At 37.2% G+C, this 14,901-nt stretch overlaps 1 protein-coding gene and 1 non-coding gene across 2 annotated transcripts; one reads left to right on the top strand and one right to left on the bottom strand.

The window, feature by feature from the left end:
* Positions 1-6,213: 6,213 nt before the first annotated feature.
* Positions 6,214-6,318, bottom strand: LOC133820253 (small nucleolar RNA R71). The gene has a single exon (XR_009886677.1). It is a non-coding gene; the product is annotated as a small nucleolar RNA R71 (small nucleolar RNA).
* A 768-nt stretch (positions 6,319-7,086) lies between these two features.
* On the top strand, positions 7,087-7,834 carry LOC133815293 (uncharacterized). Its single transcript, XM_062248149.1, has 2 exons — positions 7,087-7,093; positions 7,188-7,834. The coding sequence occupies exons 1-2, from the start codon at positions 7,087-7,089 to the stop codon at positions 7,832-7,834; spliced, it is 654 nt and encodes a 217-aa protein (XP_062104133.1).
* The last annotated feature ends 7,067 nt before the right edge of the window (positions 7,835-14,901 follow it).

Consider the following 14,901-nt stretch of genomic DNA (forward strand, 5'->3'; position numbering starts at 1 on the left):
AACAGGTAATTAAGAGAAGAAGAGAAAGAGATTAGTACTTAAAAGTAGAACCGCCGCAGATATGAAATCTTTGTGAGAAGAACTAGGTGACCCTAAACACGTTTTTAAGTGGTTCGAAGGTTAAAATCCTTCTACTCCACTAGTCAATATTATTGATCTTTTCTGGGTAATTGGTTTACAAAATATATAGTTCTTACAAGACTATTTTTTCCAACCCCTATCAATTCCCAGGGTCTCCATATTTATAGGAGAAGGCACCTGGAAATTGGTAGGGAGGTCATCCCGTGACCTTACCATTTGTCACATCAAGTCTGTGATATTCATGATTACTTCCTAAACCTGACACACAAGTGTGGTCTAATCAGTATGGAAGGAGATAATGGGCCGCACGGCCCAACCCATCCGTGGGTGTCTGAATACGCACGTTCCTGCGGCGTGTCCGAGAAGTCAGGGGGATATCGGACACGTGATGGCAGGATTATGCACGTTTATCTTGCGTGTTGACTTCCCATAGGGTCAGAGCTTCCTGAGAAGCTCGCTACCGGAGCAATCCATAACCCGAGCTGATCCGTCAGTGGTCGTCGGATGTTGTTCCCAGCTCCTGGAACAACAAGAGGGAGCAGGAAACACCATCCCCTCGAGCTAGAGAGGGCCCGTCCTGAAGATAAAGCCTCTGGCCTGTGGGAGCCTCGGGCTAAATCATGTTTAGTCCGAGGATCGTCCTGCTAAACAGCCCGTGGGAAATCCAGGGCGTACAGACATAAATTACATATTGGATGAGAATACATGTATGTTTTGTGTATATTTTAGGGTTTTTGTTCTTAATGCCTGCTATATATTAGAATGTATGAGAGAGATGTAGAAAGTTCACATATAAGTTGAGATCTTATATCTTGAAAAAGAATAAGATTCGTTTTAGTAAACGCGCTATCACAATAGGAAGAAGAATAGTGAAAATTGGATTAATGATATAGTAAAGTGGATAGTTGATGAAATTAAAAACTCTTGGTCGTACATCAATTGAATTAATTGTTATTATTTTCTTTTATTTTTTAATTGTTCATTGCAGTATTTTTGTTGTTGTTCTTTTTTTTTTAAATCAAATATTTGTGAGCCAAATATAAGTAGAAAATTAATTATTGGTGATTAGTAATAAAACCTCATGGGAACGAACTTTACTTGTCTCTATTATTAGTTTTTACGATTACATGCACTTGCATAGCAAAAATATTGCAACAAGCATTGATAATGTGACCCAACATATTAATTGATCTTCTTCATGTTTCTTCCTTTCTTTTATGACTTCTTGAGTGTCATATTCTTTGGCGGGTTCTATGGCCTATAGATACTTGTCTAGGATGTAGAACACCTTGAGAGTAGTTAGCAAAAACCTATTCTTGTCTTGCAAATCAACAAAGTTAGTTCCATCAAATCTATCCAATCTAACAAAGTCTTGTGTCGTGAATTTCAAAAGATGAAATTGAAGATGATTCTTCCATGATGATGTATTTCAGATATTAGAGAATTTGATTGTTGGAGGAAAGTGAGAATACACCACCACAATAAAAAGAATCTACACACAATTATCTTTTCACAGAGACAAACAAAAGATTGAGATAGAGAATTCAAACCCTAGTTTTTAGACCAAAACTCTTGGATCTTCTTGAATGCTTCAAACCCTAATATGAACTCCACTTGCAACTTATTCTTCGTCAATGGCAATCAAAACTAAGGCTTACACATGAGGTGTATCGTTGTCCAAATTCTGTATTAGCTAGCCACTAATGGAAGCTTGAGGCCTTTCTAAGAGAAAATGGGAATTGGGATTGAACAAGCCTTAAAATCCACGAAGACAAGCACTTTCTTTATGAATTTCTTGAAGAAAACTTATGATCTTAAATGCTAGAGAGAGACGAAGGCTAGAGAGAGTTATCAAGTCTTTCAAAACTCTAAGAGAACCCTTGTAACACCCTGTATTGCCACAACCATTACACCGTGTATTTTAAATAGTGCTAGACTTGCTAATCAATTAATTTGGATATAAATGTGTAACCAAGAGTAATTAACGAATTATGGTTTAAATGTTTTGATCATAGGAACGATTACTTTCATTTAAAAGTATAAGTTTGTACATGGGATCACAAATTAAATGTTTACAAGTCATTTATAAATCCAAGGGGTAGTTACAGCACAAGTCGGTGTTGAGTCTAGTTTATGTCATGGTTAGGTGGTGTTTTAGGTAGTCTTTTATGTTGTTTTTTTATTTCATTTAGAGCGGTTTTACGCTTTTTTTTGTTTGTTTTTTAGTTTTAGTGAATAAAAAGGAAGATTTGAATACTTGGAGGAAATTGGTTCAAAAAGAGAAGAAAAACCCAAGTTTCGGTGTTATCTTCTATAAAGAATTGATCCAGGCATGATTTGAAGGCACTGGTGATTTTTTGGGTTTGAAATTGCAAAAATTAGAGAATTCATTAAGGGCCACGGCTTGGGCAATTTGGAGTCGCGACCAGCCTCTTCACAGAAACAGTGTGTTAGAGTCAGGGCACAGGTCGCGACATGGCTTTGGAAGGTCGCGGCTTAGAAGAGACAATTCCCAAGGAAATAAGGACACGGGCCACGGCAAGTGGACAATTGCGCTGCAACCCTCCTCAACGAAAAAACGCAGTTTTGGGACATGGGTCGCGACTCTTGATAAGCTAGGTCATTGCCCAAATCCTTCAAAAAGAAAAAAAAAAATAGGTTATAAACCTAATTTCAAGAAGAAAAAAAAGAAGTAGACAGTTTTGGTGGCTAAAATTCTTAAAGAACACTTTTGGAGGCTTCTTCACTTGTTTGCCATCCATCTATTTCTTTATGTTTGTTCTTGAATTTCTTTGTGTTTAGAATGACAGTTATGAACTAATTTTCTATTTAGGGCTGCTACTTGAATCGCTTTAATCCATATTATGAACTAAGGCAATTATCATTCCTTCTTCATCTTCTTTTCAATTCCTAACAATCTATGCTTATTGATTGGCCATCTATAGTCATTACCTCTATGTTTTTTAATAAAAATTTGAGAAGTACGATTTGAATTTGCTTTAGTTGTTCAGGACGCAATTATAATTTGGAACGAGAGTATCTAGATTAATTGTGTGACTATATTTTGAGTTGTTTTGATTGATGCTGCCTTTGTGATTAAGTTTACCATAGAAATATAGTTGAGTTTATAATTCATAACATGATTATAAGTTGCTTTTGTCAACTCATTAATTGAAATAGGAATAAAGAAGAAGAAATTGGTAACTTGTATTAGGGATTAATAGGGATGATAGTTGATGAGATTAAATGCCCTAATTACTCTCTTATTATTTAAATTCAAGGTTTCTCTAATACTTATTGTTTTTATTGAGTTCTTAATTATTGTTTCTGCAATTTATATTTTCCTCTACATTATTACAAGAATCAAAGTTTAATTGACCAAATAGAAACAAAAAGATTAATTGATTGGTAATTGGTGATTGGTGATTCAGTCCTTGAGGACAATACTTGGTTTTACCAAGATTATTACTAATTTGTGATTCGTGCACTTGCGTAGCAATAAATTTCGCAACAAATTTTTGGCATCGTTGCCGAGTACTGAAAACTATTAATATCAATCTAATTAATTTTAAAAACTATCAATATGAGTCTAATTAATTTTATTTCTAATTTGGCTGTTCTTTGTTTCTAACCTTTTTTTAGTGTAATGACCCACTACTCTAGACTTTTGGACCATTAATGAAACTATACATACAAATCTTTAATAAAACTTACATTTGCGAAAATTCCATAACTTTATTGGAAACTTGTAGAAATAAGAGTTACTTTCATAAAATAAGTAGGATATGGGATCCCATTGTCTTAAAAACAAAACATAATTTAAAATAAAAGGAGTTACATAGCAAGTGCGAAAAAATACATGTAAAACCATAAATAAAAGACTACATCCTCGAAATCGAACTCTCGACTCCTTGAATCCATTCACCACCGATACACATTCTCTAAGCATCCATGAATCTTACCGCCTCTAAAGCTATTTTCCTGCACATAAAACAAAAAGGAATGAGCCTAATGCCCAGCAAGGAAAATCTAACACATAGTCCTAAACATAAATTTCATAATAAACATAAAGACATAACATAACACTTATTACATACACATACTATTATGGCCATTATTACTTGGGGTCCCATAGACTAAACACGTCATATGCCCATGAGATTAGTGGGGTCCTACTAGCTAAGTAGGTCATATGCCCATAATCTATTTGGGGTCTTGTTAGTCATATGGGTCATATGCCCAAGCCTACAAACATACATATTTCATAACACTTATCATAACACAAGAAACATAAGATAACATATAGAACATATAACATATGCATTTCTATCCCATTTTCCTTACCAAAGTTACCGGGATATGTGGACAGCATTGGGACTTTGGAACACTCCTAATAACCATTATGAAAAAGAGTGAGTCTAATGAAGAAAAAGAGATGAAAAGGAATGGGAAGACTAAACCATTGAGAAACATACTTACCAAAACTTATGTGCTCAAGAACTTAGATTTCCTAACCAAAATAAAGATTAAGGTTAGAGGCTGAGTAGAAGACTATGAGAACTTAAAAGAACAAATACAGAATTGAACTAGAGTTTTTGGGTTACCTTGAAGACTTGTAAGACCAATCTATACTTCATACCGAAATACTATCAAAACCTTACTTCCCAAAGTGTTTGATAAGCTTATAATGATCAAGCTTATGATTTCCCAACCCAGGTCTTTACACTCTCACACTCACTTAGCACTTGCAGCCTCTGAACTTAGAGCAAAAGATGAATAATGGCTGGGTACTAGGTCCTATTGATAGAGTTTAGGAATGAAAGGATCTTGATTTTACTTGAATAAAAATAATAGCTTTTTAGGTGAAAATAATTTGAATAATCGTTCAGCAGAGGCTGAAGACTCATTCAAAAAGATGCTGGACTTATCAAGAGGTTGAATGGCTGAATGGGAAATGATTTCAAAACATTTCAAAATACACTGATGGAGGCGATATATCGCCTGGGCCAGTATGCCCGAGGCTGTCGTGCATCGTCTCGTGTTTTCCGTATCTACGTGCTGCGATATATCGCCCCCTATAGCTGCGATATATCGGCACACGCTGATTAATTAAACACGAAATTACACATTTTTAGCTAAGTTTGAATGGAGTAAACAGCCTTGACTAAGCCCTCAACGTATTCAAAGCTGCTGACTGACCTTATAGCATTCAAACTTTACTCCTTATTAAATTTAATCCTCAAAATACTTAATCCTTAATCACCCATTCATAACATGTGCTTAAAATCCTATTGGTCCTCATCTAAACCTTATAGTATAATAAATATTATCCTTAATATCAGTCATATAATCAAACCTTAGGTTAAAATTAATATTCTTAAACTATAGGTTAAACTTAGAAAATCTATAAGTACTACTATGAGTGTCCAAATAATTCCCAGTCTGAACCAAAAATCCACAATTACAAAGATAATACTATACATACTATAATACTACTAAATAATTAGCTAAGTAAAGTTCTTGGACTCTACATTTAGCTACATTTCTTTATCTATTTAAGGTAGTTTTGTTATATGCATAGCAGACCAGGAGCAGATAGTCTTGTTCCTGTTAATCTTGAGATTGAGAAGGCTTGCAAACAAAACAAAAGAAACAAGAGGTTGGCTCGTCAGACAGTGGAGATGGCACAAAATGATGGGAATAATGGGGTTCCCCAGGTTGTTCAAGGTCAGGCTTAAAATCCTACTGCAAGGAGGTTGAGAGATTATGTACTGCCTATTGTTATGGGAGTAAAACACTGTATAAGACCGCCATCTGTGGAGGCCAATAATTTTGAGATTAAGTCGGCGATCTTGCAAATGGTGCAATCCACTGTCAAATTTGGTGGGTTACCTTCTAAAGACCCCCATATGCACTTGCGAATTTCTTGGAGTTGTATGATACCTTCAAGTATAATGGAGTGAGCGACGATGCAATCAAGTTGAGGCTCTTCCCATTTTCGCTGCGGGAAAGAGCTAAGAGTTGGTTGAACTCCCTTTAATCAAATTCGATAAATACTTGGGAGGATTAGGCTCAGAAATTCCTTGACAAGTTCTTTCCTCTATCAAAAGCTGCTAAATTGAGGGGGGGGGGGGGGGTGGAAGAGATTAATAATATTTATCAGCTGGATGGTGAATCTTTGTAAGAATCTTGGGAAAGGTTCAAGGAGATATTGAGAAAATGTCCCCATCATGGTATAGAAAAGTTGATGTTGGTCCACAATTTTTACAACGGGCTGTGTGGTACAACAAGAACAATTATTTATGTTTCAGTTGGTGGGGCATTCATGAGTAAGATTGCCAATGATGCTTATGAAATGTTAGAGGGCATGACCATAAACAATCATCAGTGGTCTAATGAGAGGTTATCTGGGGTTAGAAAGGTAGCTGGGGTACAGGAACTTGATGCAATTACTGCTCTGACAGCACAAGTGGTCTCATTGACAAAACAATTGCTACAAAATATTGTGTCTGCTAATGTGATTCAGATGGAAACTATGTGTGAAATCTGTGGTGGTTCTCACTCTTTTGATCAGTTTCCTGCTAGTAATAATAATAACATTTCTATGGACCAAGCTCAGGTTCAAGCTGTGGGAAATTTTCAGAGGCCATTGAACAATCCATTCTCCAACACCTACAATGTTGGGTGGAGAAATCACCCCAACTTTTCTTGGAGAAACAATCAGGGCCAGCAATCTCAGTTTTAGGGTCAGTATCTGCATGCCTCAACAACAACCAATGAATCAAGCCTCTTCATCACAACAGCCTAGGCCACAAGCCTAACCAGACAGGCCTAATGAATTACAAGCTGCGTTATTAACTCTTACCAACACTCAAACTCAGTTCATGACTGAGACCAGATCCACTATCAAAAATCTTGAAACACAAGTGGGGCGATTGGCTAAATGTTGAATAATAGACCTCACGGAAACTTGCCTAGTAACACTAAAGTTAATCCTAAGGAGCAATGTCAGGCAATTACTCTGAGGAGTGGTAAACAAATTGAGCAGTCTACTGTACACTAATCAGCGGTTCAGAATGAATATTTGGGTAAAAATTCTGATACAGTTGAGCAAGGGGTTACTGAAGACCTCAAGAGAACAAAGAAGATTCCTCCAGTTGTTGTTGACCAGCCAGCCAGAGTTCCATATCCTCAGAGACTTAGAAAAACTACTCTTGATAAACAGTTTTCTAAGATTTTAGAGGTGTTCAAAAAGCCGCACATCAATATTCCTTTTGTTGAGGCTTTGGAGAAAATGCCTAGTTATGTAAAGTTCATGAAAGAGATTTTGTCTAAGAAAAGAAAGATGGAAGACTATGAAATTGTGGCGTTCACTGAAGAATGTAGTGCAATATTACAAAGGAGGCTGCTCCAAAAGTTCAGAGATCCGGGGAGATTTACTATACCTTGGACAATTGGAAAATTTGAATGTAAGCATACCTTGTGTGATTTGGGGGCGAGTATTAATCTGATTTCCTTATCTGTGTTCAGAAGACTTGGTTTGGGTGAAGCAAGACCGACTATAGTTACTCTACAATTGGCATATCGATTGATGAAGCATCCACAGGGTATCATTGAAGATGTTCTTGTGATGGTGGATAAATTTATTTTTCCTGCTGATTTTATTGTTCTGGATATGGAGGAGGATGCAAACGTGCCTATCATTCTTGGAAGACCATTCCTAGCCATGAGAAAAGCTCTCATTGATGTTTAGGAGAGTGAATTGAAGCTTTGGGTTCAAGGGGATGAGGTAGTATGCAATGTCTTTAAGGCAATGACGTATCCGGTGGCTAGTGACAGTTGTTATAGTGTAGATGTGATAGATAAAGCTATCTCGAAAAGAAGGGTGAGTAGTGATGCCTTAGAGGCGGTGTTGATAGGTGGTGAGGAAGATGATGATGATGTCAAGATGAGAGAATATGTAAATTGGATTAATTCTTATCAACCTTACAGGAATAAGTTTGAAGAGTTAGCGGAGGGACCCGAACGACCATTAACATTTATTCAACAACCATCACAATTGGAATTAAAGGCTCTTCCGGATCATTTGTGTTATGCATACTTGGGTGAGAAGGAGACTTTACTTGTTTCAACTGACCTCTCAAAAACTAAATTGGAGAAATTGTTGAGCATTTTACAGGTTTATAAATTGGCCATTGGGTGGACATTGGCGGATATTAGAGGAATAAATCCTTCAACAGTCATGCATAAAATTTTATTGGAGGAAGATAGCAAGCCATCTATAGAGGCTCAGATGAGACTCAATCCAGCTATGAAGGAGGTTGTACTTGAGCAGATCCTTAAATGGTTGGACATACGGGTGATCTACCCATTTTCTGATAGTGCTTGGGTAAGTCCAGTACAGGTGGTTCCAAATAAGGGTGGAATTATAGTAGTAAAAAATGAAAATAACGAGCTAATTCCAACTCGAATAGTGAATGGATGGTGCATTTGTATTGACTTTCGAAAGTTAAATAAGGCAACACGAAAAGATCACTTCCCACTTCCTTTTATCGATCAGATGTTGGACAAGTTAGCTAGTAATGAGTATTATTGCTTTTTAGATGGGTACTCAAGGTATCATCAAATTTCCATCGCACTAGAGGACCAAGAGAAAACAACATTTACATGTCCGTAAGACACATTTTCTTTCAGGAGAATGTCATTCGGACTATGTAATGCAGCTGCAACATTTCAATGGTGCAAGATGGCTATCTTTTCGAATATGGTGGAAAGGAGCATTGAGATTTTCATAGATGATTTTTCTGTTATTGGCTCTTTGTTTGATATGTGTTTGGGTAACTTGGAGATGTATTGAACCATTGTGAAAAATCAAATATGGTGGTAGATTGGGAAATATGCCATTTTATGGTAAAAGAAGGCATAGTAATTGGGCACAAAGTATCCAGTAAGGGTATTGAAGTAGAACGAGCAAAAATCTCTACAATAGAAAATCTTCCACTGCCCGTGTCAGTCAAGGGAATTAGAAGTTTTCTAGGACATGCTGGGTTTTATCAAAGATTCATTAAGGACTTTTCGAAGATTTCAAAGCCTCTTTCTACTTTGTTGACGAACGGTGTTGCCTTTGATTTTAACGAAGAGTGCTTGCATGCTTTTAAAGTATTCAAGGAGAATCTGACATCTGCACCTATTGTGGTGGCTCCAAATTGGGATTTACCGTTCGAATTGATGTGTGATGCTAGTGATTATGCGGTTGGTGCAGTTTTGGGGCAGTGTATTGACAAGGTATTTTGGTCTATTTACTATGCTAGTAGAACTCTTAATGATGCTCAGTTGAATTATGCCACAACAGAAAAGGAGTTGCTAGCCATAGGGTTTGCTTTTGACAAGTTTAGACCCTATCTAATTGGAAACAAGGTGATTGTGTACACTAATCACTCTGCTATCAAGTATTTGATTACAAAGAAAGATGCAAAGCCTCACTTAATCAGATGGGTTCTATTGCTACAAGATTTTGATATGGAGATTCTTGACAAAAAGGGTATTGAAAATTTGGTAGCTGATCACTTGTCAAGACTTGAAGTAGAAGAGAGTCAGAATGAGAAAGCTATGCAGATTAATGATTTCTTTCCAGACGAACAATTATTTTGGGTGAGTGAAAATTCTGTTGTGCCTTGGTTTGATGATTTTGTGAATTTCCTTGTTGCAAAGATTGTGCCTCCTAAGATGACGAGGCAACAATTGAAGAAATTTTACTCTGAGGTGAAGCATTACTATTGGGAAGAGCCTATTCTCTATAGGCACTATGTTGACCAAGTCATTCGTCGTTGTGTACCTGAGGATGAGATGCATTCAATCCTTGCCCATTGCCACAATTTACAATGTGGTGGGCATTTTGGAGCCACAAGAACAGCACCTAAGGTATTGCAAAGAGGTTTCCATTGGCCAACCCTATTTAAAGATGCTAATTTGTTTGTGAAGGCTTGTGATCGGTGTCAGTGCACTGGTAATATCTCAAGGTAAAATGAGATGCCCCTCAATGTGATTTTGGAAGTAGAGCTTTTTGATGTTTAGGGCATTAACTTCATGGGTCCATTTCCACCATCTTACCATAATGAGTATATCCTCTTAGCAGCTGATTATGTGTCAAAATGGATGGAAGCTGCTACTACGAAGACAAATGATGGTAAAATTGTGTTGGACTTTCTACATAAACATATATTCACTCGTTTTGGTACACCCCGAGCTCTCATTAGCGATGAAGGGAGTCATTTTGTCAACAAACAACTTGATGCACTTCTAGCTCATTATGATGTATACCACCGCATTGCATTGCCATATCATCCCCAATCAAACAGCCAAGCTAAAATTTCAAACAGGGAGGTGAAAAGTATCCTGGAGAAGACTATGGATAGTTCAAGGAAAAACTGGTCAAAGAATTTGGATGATGCACTATGGGCTTACAGGACTGCATTTAAAACACCAATAGGTATGTCTCCATATCGCTTAGTTTTTGGAAAAGCTTGTCATCTTCCAATTGAGTTAGAGCACAGGGCATATTGGGCAATGAAAAAGTTAAACTTTGATTGGAATGCTGCTAGTGAGAATAGAATTTTGCAACTGAATAAGCTTGATGAATTTCGTAATGAGGCATACGAAAATGCAAAAATCTATCAAGAACGCACCAAAGCTTGGCATGACAAGAACCTAGTCAATAAAGAGTTTCAACCTGGGCAGTAGGTACTTTTTTTTAATTCACGATTGAGATTATTTCCTGGAAAATTGAAGTCCCAGTGGTCAGGTCCTTTTTCTGTTGTGAGAGTGTTTCCATATGGCTCAGTGGAAGTGAAAGGAAAGAATGGAGATCTTTTTAAGGTGAACGAACAAAGATTGAAGCCATATGTGGGCAATGCATTTGATCAGGCAAAGTCAGTAATCCTCTTGAAGCCATTTTGAAGAGGAGTTCAACATCCAGCTAAATGACGTTAACGACAGCGCTCGTGGGAGGCATCCCATATATTTTTATTGCTTTCTTTACTTTTTGATCTAGTTGGAACAAAATTTTAAGTTTAATTATGAATGTTTGGTTTATTAGTGTACCTATGGAATTGTGGAAAGCGTGAAAAAGAAAAAAGAAAAAATTTCTTAAGGCCTGCGGCACAGCCTTATAGGGCCGCGACAAGCCCCCTACCAAAGGTGCAATGATATTCCAAGAGGGTAGGTGGGTCGCGGCATAGACTAAAGAGAGTCGCGACACTTATACCCAGAAAAAAAGGGACAGCCCACAACTCTCGACAGAAATTTTCTCAGAATCAGGAGGTGGATTGCAGCACTAGAGAAGGTGAGTCGTGGTGCTGGGTTGCGAAAGAGCATAAAAAAACCAAAAAACCCTATTTTTCTTCCAATTTCTCCTCACATTTATGTTTTTCCTCTTCTCCATACCTCTGAATTCCCCAACCTTCTCCTCAAAAACCCATTTGTTTTCTCCTTAAAATACCATTCCCCAACCATTTCTCATCTCCAATCTCCTTCATTTGACCTAAAACACAAATTTTCTCCTTCATAAAACCCTCTTTTTGAAATATCCCATCAAATACAATGGATTTCTGAAAATATTGTTGTCAAGGGAAGGAGACGAGTTAACAAACAGGGGTTTCTCACTCAAGTAAGTATAATTTATCCATTTTCTTTGAATTGTCAATGTTATGTTGGTAGCTTTTGGATAAATTGTAAGTGAAAATTTTTGTGGAACCATTTGGTGGGTTTGTGACAGATAGTGAATTGTAATTGTGGTTATCGAATCTGTCTTGCTATTTTGATTTTGTGGGGAAGTGAGAAAACAAGGGCAGGTTCTGCTCAATTTCTCTCATAAAATTTGGTGATAGTCATTGTTTTTGTACTTGTGTGATGGGTCTTAAGAGAAATCCTCCAAGGGGTGCTTCTTCAAAGAAAGCCTCCTCATCCTAAGCCCAACAAACACCGCCACCACCCACTGATTTTAACACATCAAAATTTAAAACTAAGGAGGCTGCAGATTTGTTTAAAAAAATCAATGGGAAATATGTTGTTCCGGAAAGGGGGGTGGAGTATCAATTGGCACCATACCCAAATGACTCCCCCTATGAGTCTATCATAACAGAAATTACTCGTCGAAATTGGGGCATAGTTTGTAAGAAAATGCAATTGGATACTTCTAATTACTCTCAACTGTATGAGTTTTATACAAATTTCCCCAGTCAAGATAATGAGAAAAAAAAAATTTAGGCAAGGAAGTGCCTTCCGACATTGATTATTTTAATACTTTGCTCCATCTTCCTACTATTCCAGCCACTAAAGATGAACATTGGCAGTTGGTTCATTATAGCGAGGTTGATTATGTTGAGGTGGCAGAAACATTGACCTTGCCGAGGGCTCGATTTCATTATCATGGTGGTGACCCAAAGCATTTATTTTGCTGGTAGTTGAATCACATTGCCCGTGCTTGGGCTTATTTCGTGAATGCTCGTCTGCTACCCTGCACTCATGTATCTTCTATTGATCGGGTGCGATGTCTTTTGGTTTATGCTATCATGACAGTCAAAACAGTGGATGTGGGACGAATAATCAGGTATAGCATTTGTAACATCAGTAAATTCAACACCACTGCTGGCTTGGCGCATGGCACGTTCATAACTCATGTGTGTGGGACTTATGAAGTGTCAGTGTTTGATGGAGACATAATATGGAAGCCCAAGTAACCTATCACTCTAGCTATGGTTCATGGTTTTCCTCCGGCCTATCTTGAGCCTCCACAACCTGGCCAAGCCCCTAAACGTCCATGAGGTGGAGACGAGGAGGAGATTGATCCTGTTGGTATAGGTGCAACTGATGAGGGGGGACCCAGTGGTAGTGCATCCTTTTTGGCTATTGGGGGGCCAATTGATTACCATACTCAGAGCACGCATAATCAGCTGGATTACATCATTCAACAAAATTAGTATATGATCCAGTCCCATCATGCTCAAGCTCAGCATTTCAATCAATATATGGAGCAGCACAGTGAGTATGAAACTCAGCATGTGGATGCCCTAAATGCTCTAGTCCATCGGTGGTCGACAAGTGAGGCCGATCAAACACCTTTATGTATCCATCACCGTACATGCCCTACAATCCACCACCTCCACCCCCACCATACTGATGTGGTGTGTCTTTTGAGGTAAGTTTTCTCTCCTTGGTTTTCATGGCACATTGGGGACAATGTGAAATTTTAGTTTGGGGAGAAGCTTATTATTTTTGCTTCGTTTTTATTTTCCATTTAGTTTAATGTTTTTTTTTTAGTTTTGTCTTTAGTGTTGAAAAGTTAGCCGATGAAATGCCTTTAATAATGTAGTTTGTCATCACTTGTGAAATAGAAATTGTGTGAATAGTCGTGTGCTTGGTTTGATCACTCTTTGGATTAATTTTAATGCTTCTTGGAAATTTTAAGATGTTGTGTAAATGTGAGTAATGAGCACATGTTATACATGTTTTACTTGGGTATGAGGAATGAATTGTGGAATATGATAGAACTTGCATTGCTTGTCTTTTGAGACGAAATCCTTGATGACATGTGTGTTGGAAAATGATCTAGGAAATTTTGTTGGAATATTTGAGCCTTTCAAGCTTACTAATATTATTTTATCCTTAGTTTTCCCCTTTGTGCCTTAACTTGATTGATTAATTGTTTAAATACATTATTAAGCGAAAAATGTACCCATTATTATTTTCCCTTGTCCTTTGAAGTAAGCCATAAACTTATAAATAAGTTGGGGGAAAGAATGGTAATTGGGTGAGATTGTTGATATGTGGATAAATGATGTATTTTAATGATTGAAATAAATCTAAAAGTTCGTGCAACATTACTAATTTTTGTATACTCTTAAAAAAGTGATAAATAATTAAATAAAGTGATGTTGAAGCATTGTTTTGTGAGTTCTCAATTGTTGGAAGGTTGGTGAATTGAAGGATGGTTATTAAATGCATGGTGGTTGGTTTGATTGGTTTTTGATGTGTTTATGGTATAATGAAGCTTAAATGTCTTTTCAACTAACGTTACCTAGGCCAAAATATTATGAACCTTAAAAGTCATGTTGATTCCAAAACATGTGTTGTCGACATTAGTGGAGAAAGTCATGTATGCAAGAATATTGAATATTGGTTAGTGGATTGTTGGTATGAGTGAGACATGTATGATGCGTTCTAATTGTTCATTTTGTAATTTACAAATCATATTCTAATTTCCAATTGAGGCATTCAGGTTAATTATTGGAGTGATTGGATTGAAATTTTGGTTGAAAAATGCAGTTGATATGTTGTGAGTGATGACAATGTGATGTGAATAATATGGAGGCTTAACTGTATGTTGGTGTGCTATGTTTTAAGTTTAGTGTCAATCTTTACTCGAGGGTGAGTAAAGGTAAAGTTTGGGGGAATTTGCTGAGTCTAGTTCATGTCACGGTTAGGTGGTGCTTTAGGTAGTCTTTTATGTTGTTTTTTATTTCATTTAGTGCGATTTTACGCTTTTGTTTGTTTGTTTTTCAGTTTTAGTGAATAAAAAGGAAGATTTGAATACTTGGAGGAAATTTGTTCAAAAAGAGAAGAAAAAACCAAGTTTTGGTGTTGTTTTCAATAAAGGATGGATCCCGGCATGATTTCAAGGCACTGGTGATTTTTTGGGTTTAAAATTGCAAAAATTGGAGAATTCATTAACGGCCATGGCTTGGGAAATTTGGAGCAGCGACCAGCCTCTTCACAGAAATAGTGTGTTGGTGTCAGGGCACGGGCCGCGGCATGGCTTTGGAG

This window comes from Humulus lupulus, chromosome 2 (assembly GCF_963169125.1).
Source record: "Humulus lupulus chromosome 2, drHumLupu1.1, whole genome shotgun sequence".
Lineage (NCBI taxonomy): Eukaryota > Viridiplantae > Streptophyta > Magnoliopsida > Rosales > Cannabaceae > Humulus > Humulus lupulus.